A 27,525-nucleotide genomic window follows, 5' to 3' on the forward strand; every position below is an offset into this window, starting at 1 on the left:
AAGCCCCGGCACTTAAGCAGTTTCTGACCATTTCCCTTCATAGCTCTTGCCTCCAATATCTGGATCATAATCATTTTAATATAACATTATTCAAGGGGAAATCAATTGCCTTAGTTACATAAGGGCAGGATACAGAAGAATTTAATTTTAGCCCTCAGCAAAATGGGTATATGGGTAATTAACTATTTCATAAAGAGGTATAACTGCTTAGTCTCCCAAGGTTATGTTAATATCTTCTGCTCAACACCTGGTTAAAAAAAAATAAACTGAAGAGTTGCTCAATTTACAACTAATCTGCAACCTGATAAAAGTAGATACTTTTCCAAAATGAATTTAATTATAAAAAAATATGGTGAACTTGTGCACAAAATTTGTTGCATCACTTTTCTGATATGATACTTGTCACAATCAAATCCCATACATATATGCATACACACTTATTTGAAATCATAACCTCTTTACATGGGACTGACCTTTTGGCCTTTGATTTTCCAGTGTTCTCATCTTCAGAAGAACTGTTACTACTTTCCACACTGCTGTTTCCTTGTCCTTCCTTTTTTCCTTCTTCACTATCAGAATCACTCTCTAGAAAAAGAAAGTCTTATATGTTTGTATAGAATTCAAATAATTGATTTTAGTGTGATGTTAAAACACTCTGACATAATCTATACATGTTTAATTTTTGTAATAATTTAAGAATTGATTTGTCAAAATTCAGGCATTCAGGACATGTGTTCTACCCTCAGTGCCCTTCTCTTTCATTTTCAATATTTAAGTACTTATGGTAATCCATTCTTGAACAAAATCTAGTGATGACAATTCTATCAGGAATTTAAATTTAATCGGTTTGAAAGTGTTTCTTATACTTAACTTGAAGGTATAGGGAAAAAGTCCGGATTATGAAAAAAAAAGCCAAGTACAGTTTCTAACAGAGTTTAAGGATCAAACAGAGAAGTTGAGAAATGGCCTGTTACACATAAAATAGAAATGCCAAGAGTAGATATTCAAACAAGTCAGTTTGTACCTGTAATGACCATGGCTGTGTGTTCTTCACTTACATGCATCTATTTAAATGAACCATAATGAAAACTGCTGTAACCTACAGATGTTTGGCATGCCTGGGCTAGTTCTATCTTTCAAATGTTTCAGAACAGAAGATGTTGGGTTTGTCTTGAGTATCCACAAATAAGCAGTTTGCTTCCTCCTACTTATTTTCTTATATGCCGTGTATCTTTGAAAAAGTTTTTTTGGATTTTTTTTGAAGATTTAGAATAATGCAGATGTGGCTGTCTGTTCTGATGCCAAACAGGTGGCAAATCCACTCTTGAATTTACAGCTGTATAGGAGCTTTCTGCAAAATTCATTCAAGAATCAAGTTTAGCACCTGGATGGCACCTATACAACTTGAAGCAGCTTGTTGCCCCTACAGGAACAGACCACCAGCCAACTATGGAACAATTAGAGCTATTATTGGGTAGAAAACGAAACAATTTTATTGATCAGCCAGTTGACCTGATCAAAGCAGACAATATAAACACAGCATACAGTATTACAGTCCAGGTAAAATTATAAAGAGATAAAAAGTGGGGATGGCCAACATGTAACCGAATGTACGCCAATCTTAGGTATATACATCAGATGTCCTCATCCCCCTTACACCATATACCAATCTGATCAAAATACTCTGGTCTTGTTTTAAATGCTTTAAACAGATAAAGGACAACTTTTGTTGTTACCACAGGAACTATGATCATGTAGTAAGACTATGGTGTGATGTGCATTTGTATGGGATCACTTTCCGTTTTGTTTTGTTTTATTCGTTTCTGTTCTGTTTTCGTTTGCCGCTTCCAAAAACTGGGCCATATATGAATGGAATTTTCGTCTCGCGTCCGAAAATACAAACATTTTTGGACTATTGGCGGTAATGGGAGGGCTTCCTAGGCTTGCCCTCCCCTCATATTTAGGGCTAGAAGGGTGAAAATCCCAAGGGCCAGTTATAGAGAAAGACTGAAGGTTTGATTAGAGAGATTGGTTTTTAATAAGCTATTATACAACAGGAGCCCAAAAATGGTTTTGTCTTCAAAAGTATATTGTATCAAATAATATTTATTCTATTCTATTTGTTCTCTATACAGCTCAAAGGAGAGGGAGGATCCAAGCCAGAGGCAATACAGAGAAATAGGGAGAAATAGAAGAGTAGATTTTCCAAGGACCAGCTATAGAGACTGATTTGATTTCTAAACTGAAAAGGGGAGCCCAACAATTTCTTTCCTTTGAAAAATATTTCTTTTTTTAAAAAAACACAATGGGGGGAGGAAAAGGGGGGTTTTAAGCAGAGAATTAAGAAGAAAAGATTTAAAGAATTTTAAATATACAGCAAAGCTATCTAGCTAGTAGCTACAAGAGAGAAATCCCCTTTTTTCTCCCACCCCGAAAGCCCCACGTGCGCGCGCCCCAGCCAAACACACCCCCACACCCCTTCAAAAATCCCAGCCCCTTCACGTCAAAGAAATTTTTTAAAAAAATATGCCAAGCAGCCAGGCAAAAAATAAAATACAAATCTTTCCCCAGCAGCAAGGTAGGAAAGGAAGCAGAAAAGCAAGGCCCACAAGGCAAGGCAAAGCAAAGCAAAGCAAGGCAAAAGGCAGACAAGCCACTGAAGCCAGCAATGGGCACTTTACGGCTATCGACCCCTTAAATAGCCTGTGGCCAGTGGCCACATCACTGTTTCTTTGACCTCTAATTCGCCAACAATCACAACCTCCTCCTCCTCTGACAATTGCGGTAGAACTCCCTTGGAAAGCCACATGGCCCGAAAACAAAAGAAAGCCATGGTGACAGTGCAGCTTTCTCTTTCGTGTTGTCTTTTGTTTCATCTGCAAATGGGGTCTTTCGTTTCATGCCTTCCGAATGGATGGTACGAAATGAATACACGAATGAAACAAATGGAACAAATACTGTGCACAACACAACTATGGTGACAAAAGTTAAAATGAACTTCATTGGGCTATCACTATTAGTCACTATTGGATTGCTCTGAGGAACACATTATGGTGCACAAAGATGATTGAAGAAAAACTGAACAGATTTAGAATATTTTTAATCGCCACCCTCCTTATTCAATCATCATGACTACACAGAAACAGGTATGAGCATTGAAAGTGTATCTAAACAGCAATGTTTGCACACTTACATGGTTTATGTAGTCAACTGGATCACTGAAAAAATTAATTTATGATTGCACTGTAAGATAGAATCCTAAATGTGGGCTTTTATGGTATAAGAATATAACAATGCTCCTGCAGTAAAATCTTGATCATAGTATAACTGCCATTATATAAAAGCTTAAATCATTCATTTCCCATAAAAGGAATTGGAACATATCTGAGGGGCGACAAAATCAGTCTTCACGTTTCCGGACTGTGATCATTCTGTATTAACACATACCACTGTCACTACTGCTCGAGGTATCATCACTTTCCTTGTCTTCATCATCTTCCTCCTCCTCCTCTGACTCAGAGTAGAATCGTTCACTGGGTTTTTCTTTCTTTGTTTTCCCTAATATTGAAGGCCATTCCTTTGCCTGTTCATAAAGTTTGAAGTAAAATGGTTAACGTTACAATAGATAGCAATGCACACTTCTCTAGTTTGTACTGACATATAGAAACATACTCAGTAATACAAAAACAAGCAGAAATGAAAATGCTCAAGGTAGCTTAAAACACACATTAATCAAGAACACATATATTTTTTTCTTATCACCATGAACAATTTAAAATTAACTGTTAACATTTCTATTTTTACTTGAAAAGGTTAGTTGTGGAAATTGAGAGAATTAGCAGAATAAATCATTTTTTAAAAAGCAGTATTTTTTTTAAAAAAAAAAAAAAAGAAGGAGGAGGAGGAGGAGGAGGAGGCGGAGGAGGATATTTATATTGAGACAAGCAACATGTCCATACAGTTCAAGACTGCTGACACTGACTGGTAGAAGCTTTACAGAATTTCAGACAACTATCTCCCCATCTGGGATCTCCTATATGTGAAGCACAGTCTCAACTAACAAATTATGGTTCTTCCAGTAATATAGACAGCGAAGGGGAAAAAAGAGACTACCTACCTTGGAATCTTTATGGTGCCATACTAGTAATGGGCAAACTTCAGCCCTCCGGGTGTTTTGGACTTCAATCCCCACAATTCCTAACATTGTTAGAGAGCCAAAGTTTGCCCATGCCTGTCAGCTCTACCCTACCTTCCCAGCACTGATTCATTGCCATAGGAAGCTCTTAGATTGAGTCAAATCTTTTGTTCATCTAGATCTAATATCTACTACACTGACTGACAGCAGCTCTCTATGGTTTTCAACAGTGGCATTTCCAAGCCCTTCTTGGTGATGCATGGGAGCAATTAAGTCTTTATCAAATATGCCTATGAAGGTGATAGGACAAGATCTTGAAATGCAAGCAGGTTCATATGAGGAAAAACAGTCCTTCAGACAGGACAGGCTCAAATGATGTAGAACTTTGTAGCTTATAACTCTGACTACCAGACAACAAAGCAGGTACCAGTAAACCTGTCATAATAAACTTTGGTTATTTCTGGAACTGGTCTCAATCAACAGTTTGGCCATAGCTTTGGGTCCACTTTCCAAAGCCACTTCATGTCAAATGGCAGGTGGCAGAATAAATGCTTAAACATCAAGAGTTACCCTAGATTACTTACTACTTTTAAGTAAAAGCAAAATGAAGTACCATATTGATTTTAATCAACAAGGAAGGATGCATTTAAGAGTTTCAATTATCTAGGAACAAATGTTGTTGTTGTTGTTGTTGCTGCTGCTGCTGCTGCTGCTGCTGCTGTGTGCCTTCAAATCATTTCCATCCGATGGCAGTTCTAAGGCAAACATATCACAGGGTTTCTTGGCAAAAATTGTTAAGAAGAGTTTTGCCACTGCCTTCCTCTGAGGGTGCAAGAACATGACCCACACGGTTTCATAGTCACTCACAGGGTTTCATGGCTGAGTGGGGATTTAAACCTTGGTCTCCAGAGCTAGAGTCAAACCATGATACTATGCTGTCTTCCTTACTGTTTCTTAACCCCACAAATGAAATATTTACAAAATATTCATGTTAAGCTGGGGAAGGTTGGATTGATAACTGGAAGTGAAGTGCCTGCAAGCTGGAATTAGGGTGACTGAAAGAAGATGTATACTAGAAAATGCCATAAACATTAGCAAATGCATATGGAGAGTTTCAAAGTGATCACCTACAGCAGAAAGGCTTCATTTTGTGAAATGTTTATTCCAATTGACTTGAAACCTTCATCTTTACAAATAATTTACTCACCAGATACACAAGTTCTAGCTCCCAAAATAATAAATTATTTTGAAAAGTCAACATACCGACTCAATTATCTCTACATTTCTCACTGAAGGGTCAGGTGCAATCTCCGGCCAATCAGACAACTCCAGGTAGCCATTGGCTTTCATGTTCAGAGTATGAGACAATGTACCAAGCTGGAAGTGCTCTCTATCTATGGTAAGGAGTTGAAAATATAAACATGAGCTCTATATCACAAAGAGCAATTTTAATCAGAACTAAAAGTAATTGGTATTACATTACCTCAAATGTCATGGAATAAATATAAACTGGGAAGCTCTTCATAGGTCAAAAAACTGACTCCAATCCATAGATTACAATAATCTCCCCATAATGGTCAATAAAAAAGCTAATCAGTCAGTGTGTTTAGAGGTGTTGCTCTGAAATGTAGCTTCTCTAAAAATTACTTTACTGTGAATATTAAGAATGACAGCACAGTTAAATAATCTATATACATGTCTTGGAACAAACACCTCCAGAATTTTAATAGTTTTTTTTCCTTCAGAGGAAGGGCTGCTTTCATAGTTTAAAGCAGAATTAAAACACCGAAGTATGAAATATTCAGAAAGATAATAAGTAATATAATACAGTTATAAGTCAGGGTTATAGCATTTTCTAAAATCTAGGTATATAGTAACAGTGAAAATGCATTGCACCCTTGCCTCTGTAACTCATTAGAAAAAAAGTAACAACCATCCTGGTATCTCAATACAAACTAAATCTGGAAGGGACTTTAATGTTTCCAAACCACAGTAATAATGAAATCCTGAAAAGACATTCTTTAAAGTCTTATGAGTGGTTAAAAATCTTTCTGCACATACTATGCAGACTGTGGATTTACATCAACTGAATACAATTAGAATGTATACATATGAAGGGAAGTTTTTACACCGCTGTAGTTTACCAAATGTATGCCTAAATGGCAAAACTAAGGCGAATGTGCAATTCTGACAACTCTTTCTTTTAAAAAAGCTATTAATTATCTTAAAAAATCTAAAATCATATTCCTCATACATGTATTTTAAGCTGACCATTTTGCAATGTGAGTTTTGATAACTGATGTGTATAGTCTTAATTAAGATAAGGAAGAAAAAATAGCCAACATACCTTTAAAAGGAGACTCAAGCAGTGGAGCAGGCTTTTGTGCCAGAAATATTTTTTTGGCATACTTGCTTAAAGCTCCACTCTTCTCGTTTGGAACAATGAGCTGCCTAATAAATCTTGTACGGTCTCTGATGTCGTAGCTTTGATCATACTTGCCGAGATTTAATATGTACTGCGTAAGCAATTTTGTCTGTGAAAAAGACAAGAGGAGAATGCAAGTTATTTATGATTATTGATAACTCTGGATAAACATATTTAAAGAGGTAATAAAAATGAATGGTTATGTCAAACAAATGTTGTTCCATAGGGAATATGCATTTCTAAAGCAGTAAATGGAATACTGAAGCCAAAGCACATGTCCTCTTCTGTACTGGGGAGGTGAATGCTGAGTACTAAGAAGCAGCCATGTGCTAGATTATTAAACTGCTGAAGTGGAAAGAAAGGCATCATTAAAAAAATAATCATATATGGCAAACCCGCTGAAGGGCCTACGTGAGAATAATGAATGTGGAAATACAACTAAAAACATGGCACTCAAAACTTAATCGGAAAAATATGCAGGACATCAAAACATCAGAGGATATTAGGAGGCTGGCAAACTGCTTCTGCTGAGGTGTGTTTTATGAAGAGATACTGTCCCTGGCATAAGCAGTGTCTGCACTCTGACTGCACTCAGTTACTTTACTCTGAATTATGACCCATTAAAGCAGACACATGAATCACTGAACTGGATTACTGCAAATTATTTGCAGTGCATTTAGCTGTTACTTTTTCATAAAAGCAAGCTGCTGATGCCCTCTAAAAAGCAGGATAAAAGACTTCTTTCATTTTTCTCCATACAGCTTAAAGCTTCTGGTAATATTGGTCATTTATTTATATATGTAAGAGCAAGTTACATTACCACTGCTTTTTAAAGCACAACTATAATCTCTAATTTGTTGTGTAGGAATATTAATTATTAAAACTCCTCAATGTTATATTTAATTTTTGCAAAGCAAAAACCTGGAATATACGAAGAGTCTGCAAAATGCATCTTACGTTCTGCTCAGTATGTGTTTACAAAAAATGAAACAGATACAATAATCAAAACCCTGCAGCACAATATGCAAATAATTATATTTCTCAATGTTATTTTTCATTAAAAGTTTTAAATGCAATCTGAGCTGAATAACCTTTACCAAAAGACATCCTTTCAGTGCACAGAATTGAACGCTAACATTAAGCATGCTACTTCTCAACGTGATTTATACTTAAATCTATTCATATGCACACTACTCTACTCTATTCAAGCACAAATCTATTCCTTTTTTAATTCCATAATTATACCTGAAGAAATGCACAATAATATGCACAGGTCTGTCTAATGTAATGGCAACCTATTTCAATTCAGGGCAAGAATCAACTAGTTCTCCAGATGTTGTAGGGATGCAACTCCCAGCACACCTTACCCTTTGTAAGTCTTGAAAGCTGCAATTCAACAATATCTGGAGGGATGCATGATTCCCACTTCTGGCTAGATTAATTAACACTATTTTATTAGGGAAAACATTCTGTTATTGTTTATTCGTTCAATTGCTTCCGACTCTTCGTGATCTCATGGACCGGACCACGCCAGAGCTCCCTGTTGGCCATCGCCATTCCCAGCTCCTTCAAGGTCAACATTCTGTATAATCTCATAATTTTTAACACATACAGATATAGATTTGAATAATTTGCTTGAATTACCACATTCTATTAAGTAAGGGAAGAGATCTATGGCTGTCAATAAGTATTTGGAAGTTTAACTGAGACCCCCAACAGGAGATTACAAAAAAGAAAATCAAAATCACATCCAGTAAGTCTCATGTCATCATCAGAGATATGAATGTCTAGGCAGAATTTTACCATTTCTCCACAGGGGCAGAACATCTCCAAGGAAAGACCCTTCACCCCCAGGACAGATTGGCTCAGACAAAATTTCATAAATCAGTGAAGACTTGGATCTGTAATCTTAAAGGTCAGTAGGTGCAAAGTTGAAATTATCAACAGAATTAATGTAGAATCCACAGATTCCGAACCAAAAAAGATGGACCGGGCATCAGAAGTAAGGCAGCCAGTATAGTATTGTATCAAAAGCAATGCTAGAACCAAAAATTGGGTTGCTAATAGATGACTGCAATTTACTTTAGGGCTGTACTGTGAGCAATACAATAATGAACGCTGAGCATATGGCTCAGAACAAAGGGCTGCATAGGTAAAGGTTTTGAAAAGGCAGAGGTTTCGAATAGATAAATAGGCATAGTCAGAGTAAGGAATGAAACAGAATCTAGGGAATATCTATGACCTGTGGTAAAAGAAACTCTGCGATAAACTAAGATAACCTAGTATCCTGATTTTGAGATTAGTAATAAAGAGAAATGTCTGCTTCTAAAGAACCTGAATCCAAAACTTGTACCTGCTTTTAAAATAATTAAAATTATTTTATAACTTCTCTCTTCTGCTGCAGCTTTTTGCAATAGTGGCCAACTTAGGTTGTAGTGAGGCCATTTTCATTGGGTTTAAGTCACTAGGAACTATAAAGCACTTAACTGTTAGAAGGGAGAAATACTCTCATTTGTTCTCCCTTCCACTGTCGCATCCTTGGGCCTACCACTCATTCAGTTTTGGATTTAATGCAGGCATTTTTGGGTTCTTCATAATGGTGTACACTGCATTTCATGGACTGAATGGAAGATGCTGCTGTTTGCAGATGCTCACTTGTTGGGCACAGAGTAAAGGGAGTTCTTCTGAGTCAGTCCCAATTTCTGAAACACATTCTGTTTAGAATTACAGCAGGACCAAACTATATCTGAATGCAAGAACGTGTTTAATCTGCATGTCTTTACTTGTCTTTTGCAACTATCTTTATGGTTGCTATTGTTTTCAAAATATGATTTCATTGTTGTTTAACCACAATAACAAATATAAATTAACTAAACCGTCAACCTAGCCTATTTGAGATTTTATAATACATATCTACACCAATTCTTTCCAAATTATAATACAGAACTCACATTTATATCATGGAAATTTTTATTATACAACTAATCTTAAATATTATGATGCATTTTGAGCCAATGAAGAGGAAGAGGAGAGAAAAGTGAAGGTTGTGAAAAAGGCATGATTAACGTCCAAGAACAATGACTATTCACGTTATCAGTCAACATGCTTAAACATAATAGTGATTTAATTTTGTTCATTCTTACCTGTCTTGAGTTGGTCAAATACAATTTTGCTGCAAGATTCAAAATTTGTAACTTTACAAGGTCATCTTCAGCAGTGAAGCTTTTGGCCATTTTTCTTAGAACATCAGGTGCTATTTTTTGAACTCGTTCACAGTATTCTCCAGTAAGCCAAAGTATGCTGGCTCTCGCTACAGGAACCTTAAGTAACAAATGAGTACAAAGAGGTGATGTATCTTCTGCCATTTTGCTTACTTTTTAAGGGCATGCACATTAGCAAACTCTGAGACAATGAAACCAGTTGGTGCCTACCAAATACATACACTGAGACACAAAACTCAATAATATAATGGCACAATACTTAATCATATTTAATCATTTAGTTAAAAAAAATGCTTAAAGGACTAGTTACAACTTCTAGTAGTTCAAGTGTAACCATCTGGAGGACCAAAAATAAAAAGCATAGGCATTTACAGGTGATTTCCTCAAGATACTGTCCAAGGTGTAAGATTATCATTTATTTAAATACTTGGATGACAGTCAGATGATGAGAACAGAAGCAAGTGAGATTGTTCAGTGGGTTCAAGGGAAACGTATTTTAGAAGGCAAGCTATTCCATGATCATATAATATCCATATTAAAGGAGTTATTTTTAAAAGATGGGAATGAAATTGCTGTTTTGACGTGAAAAAACTGTTGTTTTTCTCTTAGTAATGGGAACTTCATAGGCCCTAGATAAAGAAAATATTAACCTCAAGCCAGAGGTTAATTAGGTTCAACTCTTGGTTGAATTCCTGTTGGTTGCACTGCCATAGCTAGACCACTAGTAGTCAGAGACGGTTCAACCACCAGGCCAACTAGGCAGTTGCCTGTGGTGCCATCTTGATTGGCGGCGCCATTGAGGCAACTCCTGCGGCCTGCCTGCCTCCGCAAGGAAAGAGCCGAGGTTGGCGCTTCTCTGCTCCACAAAGCCCCAAACGCCTTCCTTCTCGCCAAGAAGGCGTTCGGGGCTTTGCAGAGCAGAGAAGCCGCTGCTCACGTGCGCACGCTCTCCCTGTGAGGGGCACGCATGCGAGGGCGTCCTCTAGAGGGGGCAAACACTGCCAGCCCGTGTACGAGAAGTCGCTGCTGGGCCAGAAGATAGAGCTGGGCAGCGTCCTCTCCTTCTTCTCCTCCTCCTCCTCTCCTGAAGCCTTGTGGGGAGAATGGGCCTGGGGAAGGAAGGGTCTCTTAGGAGGCAGAAGGCAAAGGAGAGCAAGGGGAGCAGGCAGCGCTGCTCATGCCTCCTCCGCTATACTGGGGGTTGCCTGCCCCTGCCTTTACCCCTGCCTTTGCTTCTCCCTCCGCCGCCCCCTCCTCCTCTTCCTCCCTGCCTTAAATCCGCAGGAAAGAAAGGATCGCCCCCCCCCAGCCATTTGCTTACCCATCCCAAAATCTCCTCTCGCTCTCTCTGTTTCTTTCTTTCTCCTTCTTTCTTTTTTTTTGGCTCTATTTTTCCCTCCGTCTCTCGAGTAAGTCCTGACAAATATGGCCCAGGGCTGCTGCTGGCGTGAGTGAGCATGCGCCCGCGGATCCAGGGCTAGGGAAAGGGGGAAACTGCTGCTGCTGCCTCTGGAGAGGGAGGCTGGGCGCTGCTTGCAAGAGTCGCCCAGGGTCTCACCTTCTTTCCTTTCTTTCTGTTGCTCACCTCCCTCCTCTGGCATTGAATCCACACCCAAGGGGCCTCCGCTCCCACCCACCACAGCAGCAGCAGTGGTAGGAGCATCTTCAGAGGAGGAGCGAAGAGGAGCTGCGGTGTGGCCCGCCACCAGATCAATGTCTACCTCAGCAACGGCATTTCCCTCCACCGCTGCCTCCCCGAGCACCTCCACCCGCAGTAAGTGCCTTCCAAGGAGGACTGAGGAGGCTATATAGAGCGCTGGTTGGAACTTTCCACACAAGTTAGAAAAACCCACAATAGCTGCTTTGAACTGGGTTATATGGCAGTGTGGACTCAGATAATCCAGGGTCCTTCCGCACAGCCATATAACCCAGAATATCAAGGCAGAAATCCCGCAATATCTGCTCTGAACTGGGTTATCTGAGTCCGCACTGCCATATATTCCAGTTCAAAGCAGATAATCTGGGATTTTATTCAGCTGTGTGGAAGGGGCCCAAGTAACATCAAGGTTATAATTTCCAACAAACACTATTTATTAGAAAAAGCCAGTCTTTTCTTTTTTTATGAATGCTCCCATTAGAAAATGCATAAGGATGTGGGTGAACTACAGCTCCCAGAATCGTAGCTTAATCATCCCCAACCCCCTCCCCAAGTGTTCACAGTCGGCCAAGTTGGGTCTGTGTGCCAAGTTTGGTCCAGATCCATCATCAGATGGGTTCAGATGAGATGACAGTGACTGCAACAGGGTATGTAGGTGATGAGAGAACTCCTGGATGGCACTTTCTTACTAGACAAGGAAATGAAATGGCAGTGACTCCTATGGAGAAATCCAAAAATGGTTATCCCTTGAAGGTTAGATAGATTTGATAGCAATAACTTTAACTTTTACTAGAACAAAAACTCTAAAGACTAAAAAGGACTGATCAGTAAAAATATTTCTTCCATTTGCTAAAACTGTAGATTCAGATCTAAATATTTATTGATGCTTTCAAAAGTATTAAAGTTAAGGATTCCTTGCTTGAGACAGCAACCACTGCTTGATTACTGCAATAATGACTGTTAATGACATTCTGTTACAACACAGACACTCTATGGTGCCATTTTTAACCATCATATAGCAGTTGAAGTCAAGTAAAAGAATCAATTCAAAGGCAATAAAAGAAAAAGAAACAGATCATGGCAAAGCATTATGAAAAGATGAATACTGGCTTAGTTTAGTAACTAACAACAGACATACATTGACAAGAGTATTTGGAAACAATTCTGAAATTTACAATTACAAAGTGAAACAGGCAGTGAAAATCTATTATGCAAGAAAAGTTTTAAATGCCTGAGTACATTTGCTAAATCAAATGTAGTAAGACTGATGTCATTAGTATATACTGAGAAAGAGCTTATTTCTAATGTTCCAAAGGTTACGCTGCATTAAAACATTACTCCCAAACTATCATTTTAAATTGGGCTAAAGAATAGTAATTGAGTGATACATTAAATTTTCAGCTACAGAAGTTCAAACTGCCTGTAGAACTGACAGATACCTTTACATAAGAATATATGGCTAATTTAAATTTTCAGTTATAAGAAATTTTCTAAAGAAACATATATTACGCATTTTGTTTAAAACTTATAATTCAACTAGACAATATATATGTAGGATGTAATTTTCTACTCAAAAGAACAAAATGCATTCCCTTTGGCTAGATCTTTAAAAAGTTCTAGAATTACATCCTTTAGGCCTGTACAGAGACAGAGTAGAACATTAATTTACATATATTCATTTACACAAGTAAATGCTTATATTAAATTGCCCAAAACTGTAAGAAAATGCTATCAACTATAAAGGATGGAGCTGGACATTTTTCTGTTACCGATCTTATTCAACATTACAAGGCTTGTGATTCTATGCATATGCACAAAATCACATGGGAAATTAGTGGAACCAAAGTCCATTTTCACCATGGCACCATCTTTCTACAGTGGTAGGATTGTATGCTTCAATAAGGCAAAAGCTATGCTGATGACAGCAGTGCTGCTTGTAGGGTCTCCCACATCAACAGGCTTTTACTGAGGAGTCAAACTAAATGTGCCAAATAGCTACAAGACAGCAGCGAGGATGGGTGAAACTGGCAGCGGATCTTTCAGAGACAATGTGAGTAGCACTATAGCTAATGCATGTTAGTACTGAGCAGGAGGCGGCATGGTAAACCGCTTCTGAATGCTTTGACCACAAAAATCCTATTATGAGAAAATCCAAAGGGAAATAAGACATAGTGCCAGAAGATGGGACTCCCTGCTTGGAAGACACACAACAACCGACTGGGAACAGCAGACGACAACTACAAGTAGAGCTGTCACTATGATGCAACTGGACTCAAACCAAAAGGATGTTCATCTGTTACCGTGCTATGAGGTGAAAGGCAAGTCTGAGGCTGCACAACATATATAAGAACAGTAAATGTGAAACACATGAATTGAGGACGCTAGACATAGTAAAATAAGAAATGGAAATAATACTCATTGCAATACTTTGGGTGAGCAAGCTAAATTGGACAGGAATGGGCATACATAATGATGTCCCTTATATAAAATGGCAAAATCAAGTTTTATTTTTTATTTTTTGGAAGGAGAGGGTACATTTTCAAGCTGTGGATAGTTGAATCCAAGGATACAAAATCCACTGATATGGAGGGATGAATGTAAATTACAACTTTTCCTGATGACTGATTTTCTAGAAAGTGGCAGTCCTGTAATTTACAAGTATACAAGAAGAAATACATTCATTGCACAACTCTTCTTTGCAGCATCTTCAAAGACCAATTAGGACTGTTGATTGCATCATACTTTATATTCAAAATAGCCTAAGCAAGCAACCAAGTGCACCCTTGTGAAGGAAAGTAGTTAAAAGATATATTTGGCAGACTTAAGCATCATTTGAAAAGTATTGCCTTTCAGTAGATCACTTCATTTTATAAAACACACTTTTGAAATACATCCCATTTTGGTTAAAGTTTTCAGGGAGGGAAGCAGGCAACCACTAGCTTAGCTGACAAGATGCAGTATTTGTCACATCAGGCATATTAAATACTTTTTATTTTTAACTAAAAAGATGCAGATAGTAAAAAAAACCCCACAGCTTAAAATATGCAATGAACTTAATAAATGTGTTATTCCTTGTAGCAGGTCTTGAGTGTTTCAAATCAAGCCTTAAACATAAGAATACCTACCTAAATTATCTTGCTTTGCCTTTGAAAACAGCAAGGTTGCCTAGGGAAATGTTAATACAACTCTACAAGAGTATATCAGTATGACTCCTACTTTACACAGACAGATCCTAACCCCATCCCTAACAATAATGTTGTAACAAATGTATGCATTGTAGTGTTTGGTGAAAAAAAGTTTGTTCCTCAATATTTTCACAAAAGCAACCAAAGGACAGATCATCTTTACATTCATTCTCTCATAAACACAAACATACACAACCTAGATTTCACTATTTTGGATAACTAAGAAGAAAATACTCACAGTAATACTGTCCAAGAGTTTGGCCATGCGCTTAATTATTTCACCATGGTGTGCTAGCTGTGTTTGTAGCAGTTTCTTAATGACTACTACACTTTCAGCAACTACTATTTCTAGAGAAGACAAAGACAATTTATAAGTTGTATTGCTGTAAGGTTTGCATCAGATATAGTAAAGTTATTACAACTTCTGAAATTATCCAGACATTTTGAAAGTATATTTGGTACAATTAAAAGATTTTAAAAAATCTTTTAAAAGAATTAAAAAATAAAGGAGTTTAAAGAAGTTTTGCCTTTTAAAATCTTAACCTTAAAGAAGCAACTGACTCTGTGTTGTTGTACCTTTAATAATTAAATTTTGGCTATACTTGAAAACCCAACAATACCAAAGCATACAATACAATATTAATAGTTGTAGGTTGATAATCATCTGCAAGTCATAAAAATGTAAGATGTACTGATTTCTGTCATTTGCCCTATTTTACAAATAAGCTGTTATGTATAATGTCCAGGATGCCCATATTAACACCTTAAATAGAGGTGGCTACTCAGAACGCAAAACCCTTTATATGGAAAGTACCAAACTGCTATAATAATAATATGGATTCTTCATTAAATTTCTTTTCAAAGGTAGTCGCAAATAATTTCAGCAATTTTCTTCCTGTGATAAGAAAGTCTTTGACAACTACAGTTTTTGAAAGCTATTCATAATTCTAGGTAAAATTCACACATAGTTGTTATGTGCAGAAAAAAGGGCCTTCTATATAGAAAATAGCATTTTCTGTGTTAAAATAATATTTCAATGCAGAAATTTAAAATCCTGCTCAGGAAATGTTGCTTTCTGTGCAGAAAATGCCTTTTCCTATGCAAATTTATCATGGCATTTTTACCAACTAAATTGCAAATTACAGCATTTTCTGTATTGAAAACAGGATCTTCTCTATAGGAGTTAATATTTCTGCACTAACATTGTTTTCCAAAAGAAAACCCCCTATTTCTTATGGAGAAAATACTGGTTTTTGCACAAAACAACCATGTGTGAATTGACAGATGGAGAAGTGGGCTGAACTATTGCTGGTGAGGCCAGGGTGGCCTGACAAAAATACAGGAACTGTCCTGGTAAACCTTGGCTATTACCTTCATCATGAGAGGGAAGAGAGAAAATGTATACAGTGGAATGTCTCCCCAATAAAAAGGATACCCCCCCCCCCATACACACACACACCCTATGAAGAGGCAGGAGCAAACTGCTTGCACTGACAATCTACTATGGATGTGAAGAGATCGAGGTTGGAGTGTTTCAGTGAAGGAAAATCTGTACCAACTCCTCTGATGAAGCATCCACACATGAGACATTGTTGATGTCCCACTAAGCAAATCCACAAAGATGCTATCCTCTCCAGGAGGGTGGATTACTCAATGCACCAAGTCCAGAGACATTTTATGAGACGGAGAACGGTACAGGACTTCATCCTTCATGGTAATACATGACCATGGTGTTGTCACTCAAGACTTGTACCACCTTGCTCTTTATGGGAGTCTCGAAGATGTGAAACATTTTTCCACCCCCAATATTTCTAAGGCATTAATGTGAACAGTTCTAGCTGATGCATCTCTTGAATGGACACAGCATCAAAATGAGTGCCTCAAACTATCATGAAGGCATCAATGGTGATAGAATTTCTGGGTGAACAGTTCTTGGGGTGGTAAACCACTTCTTGGAGAGACTGAGATGATAACTGACATGACAAGTGATGGATGTGACAGATGCCATATAGCCCAGTATCCATGTAGTTCACATCCATGGCTCTGATCCTTCTGTAATGTAGGGAGCAAAGGACAAACTGACAAAATGCCAGAAAGTGATCATCTGGAAGGAAGACAACCTGGGCATTTGATTCCAGGATAGCCCCGATTAATCTTATCTTCCACGGGGGACACGAAATACAATTTTCTTGTTTTAAAACAAGGCTAAATCTCTGAAGAAAGATCAAACTGTTGTGAGCCAAGATTAACCAGATGTGCATCTACAGATATAGACACTCTGCTGCCAAAGAAACACAGCTGCCACTGTCATTACTTTTGACAATATCAGGGGAGCAGTATTGAGTTTGAACAGAAGTACTCAAAATCATTAGGCTCTTTTCCCTAGTGCAAAACAGGAATTGCTGATGTGAAAAACACATCACGATATGGAAGTATGCATCTTTTAGGTCCAGGGCTGTATACCAATTGCCCCCCTGCATCAGAGGATGGATGGAAGGAAGGATTACTCTCTGGAAGCATCAAGATTAGTTGATGCCCCAGAGTTCAAGAAGGGGATTGAAACCTCTATTTTTTTTCATGGGAATGAAATAATGGGAGGAGAACCAGCAACAAACCTGAAAGCGATATGGGTTCAACTGCCTCTTTCTGAAGAAGAGTGCCCACATCTTGAACCAGACAGGTTGAGCAATTGAGACATGAAAAATACCTTCAGAACTTTTTTTTTTCCGTGTCAGGAGCAACCGGAGTTGCTTCTGGAGTGAGAGAATTGGCCGTCTGCAAGGACGTTGCCCAGGGGACGCCCGGATGTTTTGATGTTTTTTACCATCCTTGTGGGAGGCTTCTCTCATGTCCCCGCATGGAGCTGGAGCTGATAGAGGGAGCTCATCCACACTCTCCCCAGGTGGGATTCGGACCTGGCAACTTTCAGGTCAGCAACCCAACCTTCAAGTCACTTCTTTCAATGAGGATGAGAACCTATTAATTGAAGTGAAGGATGCCCAAGTAGGATGGAATTTCTTCATCTTGGGGAAATGTGGCATAGATGTTGGTGATATAGTGGCATCAGGGAAGTCATCCTGAAGTGACTCAAACATGATACATGGATACATGTCTCTGTGGATTTATGGGCTTGACTTTACAAGTTTTGATGGCCAACTTCGGCTCTGCGCAGGAGGGTACAAGAACAGAATGGATTTGAACCCCATCTGGAGGCCGAACTGCATCTGAACCAGGATGACTTGTATTTCTGGTCAGGATGGATTAAGGGTTGAAACCGCACTGTGTGATGGAACACCACATTTTCTCTGTGTGCTCCAATGTGGTACTGGTGTCTGTACTGAAGAGGTCATCATCGTTGAAGGGCAAATCTTCAACCACTGGACAAGTTTGATAAGACAGTCCAGAGGATGGGAACCAAGTGTGTTGGCAAAAAGCAACATAACCTTCCCCACTATAGGATGCTAGGTGATCTGTAGTCTATTCAACTTGTGTGTCATGACCAGCAGTTTGTTGGGTTTTAGTTCAGGTGCAGCTGAGTGCTTGGAAGGGGTTAATCTCTCTGCTGTTTGGAAGAGGTTACACTGACTTTCTTCCTGAGTAAAGATGTGAAGGTCTGGGAAAATACTGGGAAAAAACTTTTTTTTCTTTTTTCCAAAGCCATTTTTTCCAGAAAAAATGGAAAAAAGTGTGTAAAATATGTTCTTTTCCAATGATATATATATTCATGTTATATAGTTTGAATACCATGTCATAGATATATTATTTATCAATGGAAAAGAACATATTTTACACACTTTTTAAAAAAATTTCCAGGAGGAAAATGGCTTTAGAAAAAACTGTGTGGAAAAACTTGGGATTTTTAAAAACTTTTCCAGGGTTTTTTCGAGGCCTTTCCCTCTCTATTTCTGAGTAATGGGTCACAGGTTTCATGGGGTTATTGGTGCAGGTCTGGTGATTGAGCAGTAACTGAGAATCTCTGCTTAAAAGAGGGGTGGAAGATATTCCTCTTTGGGAATAGTAATGTCGAACTATGGGATGCCTATCTTGGATCTTGGCTGTTACCCCTAGATTGGATATCAACACCCAGATCCTGTTCTTGTGATCCTGCTTTGAACTCTTCTATATTCTGTAACTCTGCTTTATATTTCATTATCCACAGAAACCTTGAACATGAATTCTGGACTGACTTATTTGACTTGAATTCCAGTTTGTACCTTTAGATTGGGGGCTTCAGTTTAACCTTGCTTATCTGGCTTGAGTTTGGAAACCCTGACTACTGACTGTACTTTTGGAATGTGGGGCTTCATCTGTATCATATCAGCTGTGTGCTGTATTTCTGTTGTGTTAGTCAGATCTTTACTTTGTTTAAGTAAAATAGGTTTGGGCATATCTTGGGTTTGTTTGGTTAAATTCTGCCCTCATTATCAGGTGAGAGGCCTGGAACATGACATCATGGGTTTCAGGGTGGAACAGGGATAAAATCTTCCAATCTTCATCATTCAATTTGGTAAGGAAGGTAGTAAGTTTCTCTCAGAACAACTATTGATAGACTCCCATAGACATCAGGTATTGCCCAAGCCAAGGGACATCAGGATTGACACAGGATTCATCCAATACTTTCTTATGATTTTGAGGAGGTTTAGCAATACGGGCAACATTGAAGGAATAGATACCTGGGTGTATACTCGATGGAACACCAGGTCATTCATTTATATCTTATACTAGCTGTGCCTGGCCACGCGTTGCTGTGGCGTTGTGGGGTTGTGTTGCCAAGTTTAGTGTTTCTGGGATGTGTGGTTTTTATTGTTTTGTCCTAGACCGAAATTTTTTTATCCTTTTATATATATAGATTCTTTTAGTTAAGTTATCTGGCCATCCTCATCATTTAAACCACAAAATAATCATTTTTAGGAGAGGAGGGGTCAATGTTGGCCGGAAGAGCAGGAGGTGACTTTTGAGGTAGAACAACCAATCAGGCCCAGAAGAGCTACAGTTCAAAGTGGATGAGAAAGAAAGTTAGGATCAGAAACAGAAACTACAGCACAGACCCTCTGGGCTGATAACCTGTATATCAGCTCTTCGAGCTTGAGGGAAAACCTGGAGACAATCGGTTCTTAACGAGCTACCAAAGGTATTTCCTGTACAACAAGTGAATGCTGAGTTAAAGGAGGGGTGGATGCTATGATTATGGGACAATCATGGTGAGATCAAGAGCTAGTATGATCCTAAAAATCTTGGCAATACTTGCCAATAGTGGAAGGTACAAGGCTTGAATATCCCTCCTTCCTTTAGCATGTCTATAAGTAATTCTCCCATTGGCAATCTGTGTCATAGGAATATTGGGAACGTCATCAATATGAGTTTGGTGGGCTTGCAATGCCATCTCCCATAATGGTGATGATGCTTGTGAGAGTTCCCATTACAGGATCAGCTATGTTAGGATAAATGACATTTCTTAGAATGATCTCTCAAAGAAAACAAAGAGGTTTCAGAAAACAAAGAAATCATTCACAGTCTCTTACTTATAGTCACACTAAAGGAAGGAGGGGGTACTCAAGCCTTGTGCATATAACACACATTTACAGTTTATAATAATCTCAAATCAGTCAATTTTTTCTTGTTATATATAGAGAGATAGATATATTGCCCTTCATTATAATTTGCTGGGATCACTGGAAACCTGTTTTCAACCACAGCAACTTAACATCTTGGGTTAAGGTGAGCATCTTGGTTTAAATATTCCAATAACATTTCTAGGGTGATTTCATTACCAATTTGATGGTTGCTACATAATTTCATACTTTATTAAAATTCACATACTTAACTCTCAAATGTATTTTAGTGCAGGCTATTTTGAAAACCTTCCAGATAATTTTAATACTTTCAAACTGTACCATGAGCTTGAAAAACTACTAGGTTGCATCAAGTATAATATATTTACTAATATAGTAAGCTAATATTTTATGAATGTATCTGCATTTCAGGAGCCATGGTGGCGCAGCGAGTTAAACCACTAGGCTGCAGAACTTGCCAAGTGGAAGGTCAGTGGTTCAAATCCGCGGGATGGGGTGAGCCCCCATTGTTAATCCCAACTTCTGACAACCTGGGAGTTCACAAACATGCAAATGTAAGTAGATCAATAGGCACCACTTCTGTGAGAAGGTCACGGCGCTCCGTGCATTCGTGTTGGCCATATGGAGGCGTCTACAGACAACCCAGCTCTTCTGCTTAGAAATTGAGATGAGCACCACTCTGCAGAGTTGGACTCAACTAGACTTACTGTCCAGGGGAAACCTTTACCTTTACCATCTGCATTTCCTTTGATATACATTTTCTGTCCTACCCCTATTCATGCTAACCACGCCCATTTAACTCTGCATCTTTAACCATTATACAAAAAGGTTACATAGCCATCTAGTGCAAAGTACCTTAAAATCGGCATTATATCTTTGAGACAGAGAGGAAGGGAGAGAAAGGATGGTATTTTTAATTAGCCTCAACTGCAAGTAGGATTCCAACCCAAAAACAAATATATGAAGCAATTTTTTAAAACAAATCATATCCAGACACTGATTTTCCTGGATGGACTAGTCACCCTTCACACTACCAATCTCAATGACCCACTGGATACTATGCTTTCAGAACACACTTCAACTCATAGAAGTACCTATATTAACACACTGTATGCCTGTAGTGCTTCTCTCTTTTCCTATGTTCCAAAGAAAAGATTAGGAATTCCTTGGACAACTGATGAAAATATAATTAAACATTTATTTCCCCTCATATGGGAGTTTAAGTGGACACATGGCCTTTTGTTTTAAAAAATGCTTTGCATTTGACTTTTATATTTGTTCCACAACTACTACTTACATTAGGAGACTGCATTTTAATATTTACATACAAAATACAACAAAAATTTGAAATATACACAGGTTTACTGATGGCCACTAGAAAAGGTTTGATATGCTCTAATCACTTCCACACCTAGACCCCCACATTTCGCTGCTTACAGCACCCTCTGCAGCACAGCCATTTAAATGCAACTGGGGAAAATTAATCATATTCTGTATGAAGATACATTTTAGAGGTTTAGGAAATGACAGATCTCAGTAACAACTCCATACTCACAGTGAGCCATGCTAATTCAAGAAAAGACAAAATAACTTTAAAGAGTCATAAACAGGAGCTGGTTTTTAATGATAGCTGGTTTTAATTATTGTTTTATTATGTACTGTAGTTTTATATGATGTGTTAAATTTTTTGTATTTGTGATTTATATTTATTTTGGATTTTTGCATTGTTTTAGATTTGTACAGCATCGAATTGCTGCTGAGCATTAGCCGCTCTGCGGCCCTCAATGAGGGAGAGAGGGCGGGGTACAAAACAATGTAAATAAAATAAAATAAATACATAGAAACTATAAAAGCAACATCACCATTTGGCAAGAAAGTCATGCCACTTAACACATTAACGTTTTAATCTGTTTCTACCTGCGAACACAACCAGAAAATACAAGGTATCAATCACTCACAACATAAAACAGAACAATAAACTTACCATCTCTATTGGACAGCAAACACACTAGGCCATTCAGGCATGTATCAGTCACTTCGGAGATGTTGGTTGCACATCTGCCTATTGCCTGAATAGTAGCTGCAGCAAATTGTTTATCTTGGCTTTTCACATAGGTCTGAAAAAATAGTGATGTTAGACATCAGTACATCGTTATCATCATTTAACAGAGCCATAATACCAACTGTAAATTAACCATGGTCTTCTGAATTATGCATATATGAATAAGGGATTTTGCAGTAGGGTAATATGTTAGCTTTAGTCTCCAGAGAGTGGCACATTAGCAGATGGTAGCAACTCAATGCCAGCAGTTAGCATGAGAGAAAGAATAGTAAGGTTCAATAACTGTTTTCAGAAAAAGTTCAGTCCATTTAACTTCTGGAATAAGACTTTAAAATACCCTACTGACAAAATACAGATTTTTTTAAAAAGAAAACCAGTTCATTACCTTAATTCGGAGATTAATATATTCAGTGAATGATCATTGTATGAAGGCTGATGGAGCAATTCACAACTATTGATTTGCTCCATCAGCCTTCATAGAATGACCAAAGTTGGTTAATCCCTCATGCAGAAGACCAAAATTTTAGAACATTTCATCTGTTGCTCCTTTCTCTTTCTTTCAGTTCTGTTACTCAGCTTTGCAATATGCATGCATTAAAGTCATTCAGGTTTAAGTATAAATGTTAAAAATTGAGAGACCTCCCCTGGCTTTTTTTTTAAAAAAAATACAGTCTTCAGCTTTCTTAGAATGACCTCTCATTCTCAGGAGCAAATCCACAACCATTCAAATACACCCAGCCATGTCTCTTAAGGATAGGAGTGGCTGCTGAAATCTTGAACTGTGCCTACACATCAAATCATCCAAAGTTGTAGTCACCGCTTACCGAATTGAATGCACCCACAAACAGCCTTGGATAAAAAAAAAAAAGAAATGAACAATGCCTTCAAACATCTAAATGCTCTTATTCTGTCAATATAGATTTCCACAGCTCTTCTGACATCCGACAAATACTATCTTTTTCTAATGGATGTGTCAGGTTTGGACAAAACGTAATTCCAATATTGGAACTATTTTGAAACTTGATATAGATTTTGGAAGGAATCCCTCAAGTCGTTACTGCTGTCCATCACCAGTATTGAAGTTACCCACACCTCTCCTTGATTGTTCCTATTGTCTAAATTGGAATCTACTTTTATTCCATTGGTGTTCACTGCATCTGAAATCCCTCCATTTTCAAAAATCACTTCCCCCTCAAAAGAGTAGTGGTCTCCCCTGAGAAATCTTTATTGAACTTTCTAGCATTTCAGTTTAAGGAAAGGACAAGAAGCACATACTTCTTGTCCTTTCTTTCCACTAAAAACTTCTTCTGAGCTTTATCCTCCTTGAAAGGAATGTTTAACAAGTCAGCCTCCAAATGCTTAAATTATACAGACCTACAACCAACTATATAAGTAGTAATTGCCTGTGTTGGAAAAGCTTTGACATCTTACCCTGCATCGGCCACATATCATAGAATATGTTGTAACTTACACAATGTTCTGAGTGAGCACTTTCATCCTCTGAATCCAGAATTGAACCCATAATATAGTTGCCATGGATGCTTTAAGGGACAATGCCAAAACTTTATGAAGCCTTTTTAAAAGTTGAGTTAATTTTTCATTTATATCCTTCAGTAATATACTGCCTTTACATTGGATGATTGCATTAGAAATTAATGCTGATAGAGAGCTTTCTTATCAATCTAATAATCTTAACCTAATAATCTTTTAAAATTCGGAGCTGACCCCCATTCTAATTCAAGTCACTCAGTGAACAAGTCTGGAATAGGAATCTCCATGAACTTCTGATATCATCTTCTGTAATACTGATACTAAACTAGTAGCCTTTCTCTTTTCTGCACTCCTCTCCTGATCTTGAACTTCCAGATCCAAAGTGATGAATACTTTCTTAAATAGATATTTAAAACCATTCATCTCAGCTTCTTTGCTCTCAGCAGGTGAGCACTAGCTTTTGCCACAGTCTTCTTGGGAGGTTCCCAAATGAGGTAAGGGAGAAAGAAGACACTCTGCATTACTTTTTGTATTTTTAATACTGTATTTTATAAACTTTTTTCCAAGATTTGATTATGTACATGCATTAAGTGAAGTTTCATGTAATGAGAGTAAGAATGATTACAAACCTGAAATTCTCTAAGAAGAGTTGATATGTTAGCCTCATTGGCTAAGTTGGTTAAGATTTCAAGCTAAAAAAAAGAGCAAACATTTTAGGAAAAGATAAAATATTTTTACTTCTTTTAATAATGCAAAAACAATTTAAAGAATTATGAGAACTGTCTCCATGACAAAAGCAAAGCATTCAAAACAGATTTTATCTCCCATCTGCAATCGTAAAATACTACAACATAGTTTAGAGTCTAAATATAATACATCAAAGCTTTTACCTAATCATTGATAAAGCCCCTCATCTTTCCCCATAATTCCCTAAGTAGAGCTATAGAGAGTAGAGGATTTTTTTCTGATCTCATGCTAAGTGTCAGAGATGTTGCACAGGTCAGACACAAAACTTTGCTCCTTAGCACAGAGATTCTGGCAACGTCAATTTTGATTAGTCAACAAGGTCAGACAAAACATATCTATTTGCACTCATGAAAGCTAGAAACATCACTTTATGTATATACCGTGTTTCCCCGAAAATAAGACAGTGTCTTATATTAAATTTTGCTCCCAAAGGTGTGCTAGGTCTTATTTTCAGGGGATGTCTTATTTTTCCATGAAGAAGAATTCACATTTATTGTTGAACAAAAAAATGAACATTTATTATATACTGTACAGTAGTTGTCATCACAAACCAGCATAACCAGACAAACTGTGAATCCTATCAAGAATTTCTTGTTACTACCATTATTTCCATGTACAACTGTTATGTACATTTACCAATCCTGCATGCTCTGGTCTTCTGTTTGGCAGGCGTTGGGCATGCTTACAAACAAAAACTTTGCTAGGTCTTACTTTTGGGGGAGGCCTTATATTTAGCAATTCAGCAAAACTTCTACTAGGTCTTATTTTTCGGGGATGTCTTATTTTCGGGGAAACAGGGTAGTTTAGAGTAGAAGGTCTAAATACATTTTGTTCTGTGCTCAAATCATAATCTCATTGTTCCATTTGTAACTGTGACATGATTATCACTACACCTGTTTCCAAAAGAAAAATGTATTAGAAATAAGTTACCAGGCTGTAACTGTGGTTGTTTGTGTGCACATTTGTGCAGATACTGAGTTCTGCACTGAACTGCACAGAACGATCAAGAGTTGAATAACATGTTTTGGTGGGAACCCTATCTTTTACCACCTTTCTCCTCAGTTATATGCTGAATACTGTTACCATCATCTTCATCATCATATGCTAACTTACTTGTACTATCACCGACTTTGATCAAAAAACAGACATCCATGTCAGGCCATGAATGCCAGATAAACAATTTAGTGGACAGAGAGAACATCTTAGTCCTATTAATATAAAAAGATGATGTTCAACAAACAAATGGTACCCAAAATCTGTGGGTGTTGTTGGATTATGAGCCAGAGTCAGGAAGATAGTGATAAATCATTTTAGCAAGGAATGCAGTATCAGGACACAAGTCTGTCAGCAGTCCTTCCAAAAATAACACCTCACTTGAATGAACCAGGGTGAAGAATCTCACAAAGCACAATATAGAATAATACTTTAGGAAGATGGGCCTAAATATCCCAAAGGCACCAGATCCCATTTGATTGTGAAAACTAAGCAGGACCAACCCTGGTTAGTACTTGAATGGAAGCCCATCAGTGAATATCAGGGGCTTTAGGCTACATTTCAGAGGAAGGAACTGGCAAAACCACCTCTAAGTATTCCTTGTCTAACGAAACTCTATGAAACTGAAATACACACACATCTTAAGAAGGTTGAGAGATCCTATAATCCAAGGAACAAAAGACAGTACAGGACATCCATTGTGCAAAGTAACCATGTACTTGGTAATCAAGACCAATCAAGTCAAAGGATTAAGCAAAAACCACTAAATTAGGCCAGAGCCAGTCCAACAATGAGGCGAATTAAGCAATCGCTTGGGGCGCAAAACATACGGGGGCGCAGTTGAGACTGCTTTTTCTGTTGATTTCTTGTAAAACGTGATGTTTTGGTGTTTAATTTGTAAAATCTTAATGTAATTTGATGTTTAATAGGCTTTTCCTTAATCCCTCCTTATTATCCAACATTTTCGCTTATCCAATGCTTTTATTTTTCAGTGATTGGTTTGGGGGGGGGGGGGGCGCCAAAATTCTGTTCGCCTACACTTGAAAAATATCTAGGGCCGGCTCTGAATTAGGCCTTCCTACTGAAGATCATTAGGCTGTTACAGTAGCTTGACGATTTTTGTTTGACAGAATGATTAGGGGAAAATTCTCCAGGCATTGAAATTCAAACTGGAAAGTCAGGATGTCTGACTTTTCTATTTCTCGTCATTAAGATGTCCTGCTCAAGCATAGGTATAGCAGCAATGATGGGCCATTATAACAAGATAATCTAACAGAAGTTGTTATTGAGCTCTTTGTATGGATTCTAACAGCCAGTCACATTTATACAGTTAGATACGTGTGTCTCTAGTACAAAGTAGTGCAAACACTTTCATAAATTTCATAAATTTGTGTGATATAGCAAAATCAAAGGGAAGTTCTTTGAATTGGAAGACTTAAAGTTCCAATGGAAACTAAACAAAAAAAATCCAGTATGATGATCAGCAAAAGATGTGACAAAGTGTCACAATGATTTATCACTGTAAACCAATCCTCTCAATCAAAAGGTGAATAACTGTAGCAAAAATAAACTTTTAGAATCTCTTTAAGCAAATGCATTAATTCTCTAAAAATTAAGTTCAGTATTTGTCAATCCATCATCTTTCCTCAGTACAGTATTTTAAAATATCAAAAGAATTCCATATGATGGTCTTTCTCTAGAAAGATAAGATTCTCTGCAGTCACTCCCTCTGATGCAGTGATCTAGCAAAAGCCACTGGAAGACAAAATATTTTCAAATGTGATGGTGTACCTTTTCTGCACTATTGTTAGAATGCACAAATCCGAAGTAATGCAATGCTTTTGGGAGGGAAACGGGGAAAGGCTGTACTCAAACAGTATTGTGCAGAGGACATTAAGCAAGATGATCTCTTTGACACATTGAGGACCAGGTCTGAGAATGAATCTGAATATCTTGCATCCAAATATGCTTTGAACTTACACGTGAAGTCAAGGGGATAGCATTTTCCATACAACATTTTGGTTATGGTCTGAATT

General features: G+C 37.8%; 1 protein-coding gene across 4 annotated transcripts in view; it reads right to left on the reverse strand.

Moving 5' to 3' along the window:
* Positions 1 to 27,525, reverse strand: part of ap3b1 (adaptor related protein complex 3 subunit beta 1) — a 190,125-nt gene that overhangs the window by 84,117 nt on the left and 78,483 nt on the right. For all 4 annotated transcript variants that reach the window (XR_505533.3, XM_008102923.3, XM_062972349.1 and 1 more), the window contains exons 12-19: positions 24,379 to 24,441; positions 22,181 to 22,313; positions 14,862 to 14,971; positions 9,704 to 9,880; positions 6,483 to 6,669; positions 5,399 to 5,529; positions 3,448 to 3,583; positions 474 to 585 (exon numbers count right to left, since the gene is read on the reverse strand). Coding sequence is in view for 3 of the 4 variants with exons in the window: in XM_008102923.3 (XP_008101130.2) it covers positions 474 to 585; positions 3,448 to 3,583; positions 5,399 to 5,529; positions 6,483 to 6,669; positions 9,704 to 9,880; positions 14,862 to 14,971; positions 22,181 to 22,313; positions 24,379 to 24,441 (1,049 nt within the window). In the remaining variant the exon portion in view is untranslated. The remainder of the gene's footprint in view (positions 1 to 473; positions 586 to 3,447; positions 3,584 to 5,398; positions 5,530 to 6,482; positions 6,670 to 9,703; positions 9,881 to 14,861; positions 14,972 to 22,180; positions 22,314 to 24,378; positions 24,442 to 27,525) is intronic.

The sequence above is a fragment of the Anolis carolinensis genome, chromosome 2 (genome assembly GCF_035594765.1).
Source record: "Anolis carolinensis isolate JA03-04 chromosome 2, rAnoCar3.1.pri, whole genome shotgun sequence".
NCBI classification, from domain to species: Eukaryota; Metazoa; Chordata; class Lepidosauria; order Squamata; family Dactyloidae; genus Anolis; species Anolis carolinensis.